General features: G+C 38.6%; 1 protein-coding gene across 1 annotated transcript in view; it reads left to right on the forward strand.

The window, feature by feature from the left end:
- Window positions 1-438: 438 nt before the first annotated feature.
- Window positions 439-3761, forward strand: part of ATXN2 (ataxin 2) — a gene marked incomplete at its 5' end in the record, with an annotated part of 43744 nt that continues 40421 nt past the window's right edge. The window contains 4 exons of the mRNA XM_010022933.1: window positions 439-475; window positions 2099-2158; window positions 2799-2870; window positions 3097-3247. Coding sequence (XP_010021235.1) covers window positions 439-475; window positions 2099-2158; window positions 2799-2870; window positions 3097-3247 — 320 coding nt within the window. The remainder of the gene's footprint in view (window positions 476-2098; window positions 2159-2798; window positions 2871-3096; window positions 3248-3761) is intronic.

Consider the following 3761-nt stretch of genomic DNA (forward strand, 5'->3'; position numbering starts at 1 on the left):
TGGATGGGGCTCGGAGCAACCTGCTCTGGTGGAAGGTGTCCCTGCCCATGGCAGGGGATTGGAACTGGATGAGCCTTTAGGTCCCTTCCACCCCAAACCCTTCTGTGATTCTATAATTCAGTGATTCTGCTTAAGAGATAATATATTTTTAGATTTTTATAATGACACAGGCTTAGGATGTTCTCCATTTTGTCCTTTAATTTATTGTTGGTAACTCTCTCGCCTGCTAACCAGTGTCGCTTGCTTGTGGGTCAGGAATTTGGAGGATCGATGCAGTGGGCCCTGTATTTGTCAAGTTCTGCTCTAGGGGAGCTGTGGTTTTCTCTGCTCCCATTCTCCACATTAAATTAAAATGGGGTTTTGAATTCTTAATTGTTAAGAAATGTACTGGTTTCAGCAGTGCTTTTAATCATATCCCATGTATGTATTTAATTTCAGAGGTCGCAGCAGTGGCAAAGGACCGCCTCAGCCTACTGTAAGTGTATGTTTTCCTCATTCTGCCACTCCTAGATAGCATAAGAAATATATATATATATATCCACATAAGGAAACAATTAATGTACAGTGAACCCAAGTATCGATGTAAGAATAGCAGATACGGGGTTATCCTCTCCATTTTTTCCTTTGGATACCCTGGTGAATACTTTGGACTGAGTTATGCTTTTCTAAAGACATAGCATCTTGCATTCTTTTAAGCCTCCTGGGAGGGTGAGGAGGGAAAGGTTCACTTCAACTTTTGACTACACTAATACAAATCTTCTGCATTTTCTTGCAATTATCGTTGTAGATACGGGTGGTATTTAACTTAAGGCAATGCTTTTGAATTAGTTCCTATCTGAAGATTATAACATTGGCTTTTTCCTTAAATAGATGACAGTAAGACAACATTTAGTCAAATAAAAATAACAATTTTGTTTAGCTTTACTATAGAATAGGTAACCAGTAACCTGAACGTGTAGCTCCAGTTACTCTCAAGGCTGTATATCATTGAAGCATAGGTGTGCCTTGACTTGTAGAACACAATTTTATCAAAACTGAAGATGTGGATCTTTGAACTGCACTAATCAAATATTTGCTCATTTGTTATTTGCCTGGTTTTCAAGGATGACTAATTTTGGGGAATGGGGCAGAAGTAGGAAGGTTTGAAAGGACTGTAGTTTACTTACATAAATGTTTATGACACCTCAGTAAAAATAAAGAAGCTTTGAGGAAGAGTGGTGAAAAAATCCATATGCAAAACCTAAACATCACCTCCATACTGAGTGGTGAGCATGGGAGTGTCTTCAAACATGTCTTTTCAGACCAGGAAGGTGCAGGAGGAGTAAGAGGATTAAGCAGCTGACAGTTTAAAAGATACGTTGTCAGTTAAAAAGCTCAGAATGTGGTGGAGTCCTTGCCTGTTTCAGCATCTCTTGTTTTACAAGCAGGAATTTGACAGGGACAAATACCAGATGTTGGAACAAAACACAGACATCCTGGCCACTTCATGTATGCCTGTGTGAGTGTATCATCTGGCAACCTAGGTGATACTTGGTCAGCTCTCCTGGTATAGGATCACACATCCTGGTTCTGCAGTGAATTACTTTTGACTAATCCTATGACAGGTTTTGTAGCTCTTTGGTGCTCCACAGTTTGATGACTTTAGCTCCTGTTAGTGCATGTGTCCTGATCTGTTAGATGGAAAGATGTACTTCAGCAGGCCCTGAAAGCACCTTTTTTTACTTCTACAGCAGTTAAGTACCTTATCCTGTTGATGACTCTTAAACCAGTGAGGGATGTTAGCAGGGTTTTCAGTTAGGAGACTGTGCATATGAGCTACCTAACCAAGAGAATTCCCTTACTGAGTGAAATTAGGGGCACTCTGTGCTGTTTATCTTGTTTGGAAGAGTGTTAGCTCTTTAATCGATCAGAGAAAGGGGTAAGAGTCCTCTCAAAATCTCATTTGACCTAAGTTCTATGTGTATTGACTTGAGTAAGATTTGGGACCAGTGTTGCTAGGAGTTAGCACACACTGATGAAAACCTGCATTATTTTGCTTTTTGAGTTGTTAACAAGTGTTTCTCCTACGTTCATGACAACATCTTTTTCTGTTTTTCAGATTTCTTTTGATGGCATCTATGCAAACATGAGAATGGTTCACATACTGACATCAGTTGTTGTAAGTCTTCCTATTTTTTGGGGGGGGGGGGCTAAACAGTTGCCATAGAGACATAGAATTGTTAACTAGTCCACTAATTGTGGTATAATGGAGTGAATATTACAATCTAACAGTAGGCATCTTTGCCAAGATTGAGCTTTAAAGAAGCACAGAATTTGCTGTCTTTAGAGAGGTTGTGGCTAAATAAAATGAGTCTCTGTGCAGGGAATGGACCCCCTTCTCCCCAGATTTTAAGGGAAATCCCAGCATGCCAAAATTAACTAAGGCAGACTGTCCTGCATCTGCTTGAGCCCAGGAGAAGCTTTCATCCTTGCTTGCACCCACACATAGGCACAGATACTGCTTTTGTACAAAAACCATGTTTGTGTGCATTAACTGGTCAGAGAGTCTGATGAGCACCAAATGTGCTTCTGTGAGTATCTTTAGATCCTTTCAGAACAAATGGTGCTGCACACCCAGCTGTTTGCATCTGCAGAACACAGTGGCATGTTTAGAAATGGGCAAGTGTTGAATAGATGATTTGACTAAAAACTGAGCTGTATTTTTACACATTGTGCTTACATAGAAAATACATCTTTGAGAGAATCACTCGAATGTCATGTGTTGAGCTGTTAGAAAGCTGTGTTTTCTTGCATTCTAGGGATCCAAATGTGAAGTACAGGTGAAAAATGGTGGTATATATGAAGGAGTTTTTAAAACCTACAGTCCTAAGGTAAGTGTTCATTTTGACTCTTTCCTATTTGAGAAGAGCCTAATACTGAATAATCAATATTTGATTAAAATGTATTTATTATTATTTTGCCTGTTCATTGTCTAGGTTTACAGAAGCAGATTCATTTTGCAAACTATTGTTAGCTGCTTGGTTTTTGCCAGTATATGAAGTTACTGAGGAGCTTATTGTGTATTAAGTTTGTGTGTTTTTTTTATGTCTCCAACAGTGTGATTTAGTGCTCGATGCTGCTCATCGGAAAACTGCAGAATCCAGTTTGGGGCCAAAACGTGAAGACATACTAGAGAGTATCTTGTTCAAGTCTTCAGATTTTGTGATGGTGCATTTTAAGGATATGGATACCAATTATGCAAGAAGAGGTATACTTGGGTTTAAAGTTGTCTGTATTTTAAGATCATCAGTCAAGATTTCTCAAAGCAGATGCTTTAGGATCCAAAAACTAAAGTTCACGTTTAGATTCTTAATGAGTGTGAAACATCCAAATATCCCATTAAAGTTGATGGCTGCTCAGCACCTCCTGAGGTTGGAACTTAATAATATTTCAAGTGGGTTGCAGAACCTTTGGGAGGCTGGTTTTGGTGTCTGGAAAGCAAATCCCTACTGGTGTTAGAAAACATTTTGCAGATTTGGTGGGAGTTTGGGGGTTTTTTATGCTAAATGTCTTTCTAAATTAGTCTGTTAAATGTTTTATGAGAATCCACGAATACACATATTCTTTATAAAAATACTGCTGTTCAGACTTGATATATGTAAAGTCTATATTTAGTTAAGTAACTTTTGTCTCTAAACATGCATTCATATGAATATTCTAAAAATACTACTGCAAATGGAGCTAAAAATTCTTAGAAGATCCACTCTTTGTGGTTTTCATTC

This window comes from Nestor notabilis, unplaced genomic scaffold, assembly GCF_000696875.1.
Source record: "Nestor notabilis isolate BGI_N333 unplaced genomic scaffold, ASM69687v1 scaffold25699, whole genome shotgun sequence".
Lineage (NCBI taxonomy): Eukaryota > Metazoa > Chordata > Aves > Psittaciformes > Psittacidae > Nestor > Nestor notabilis.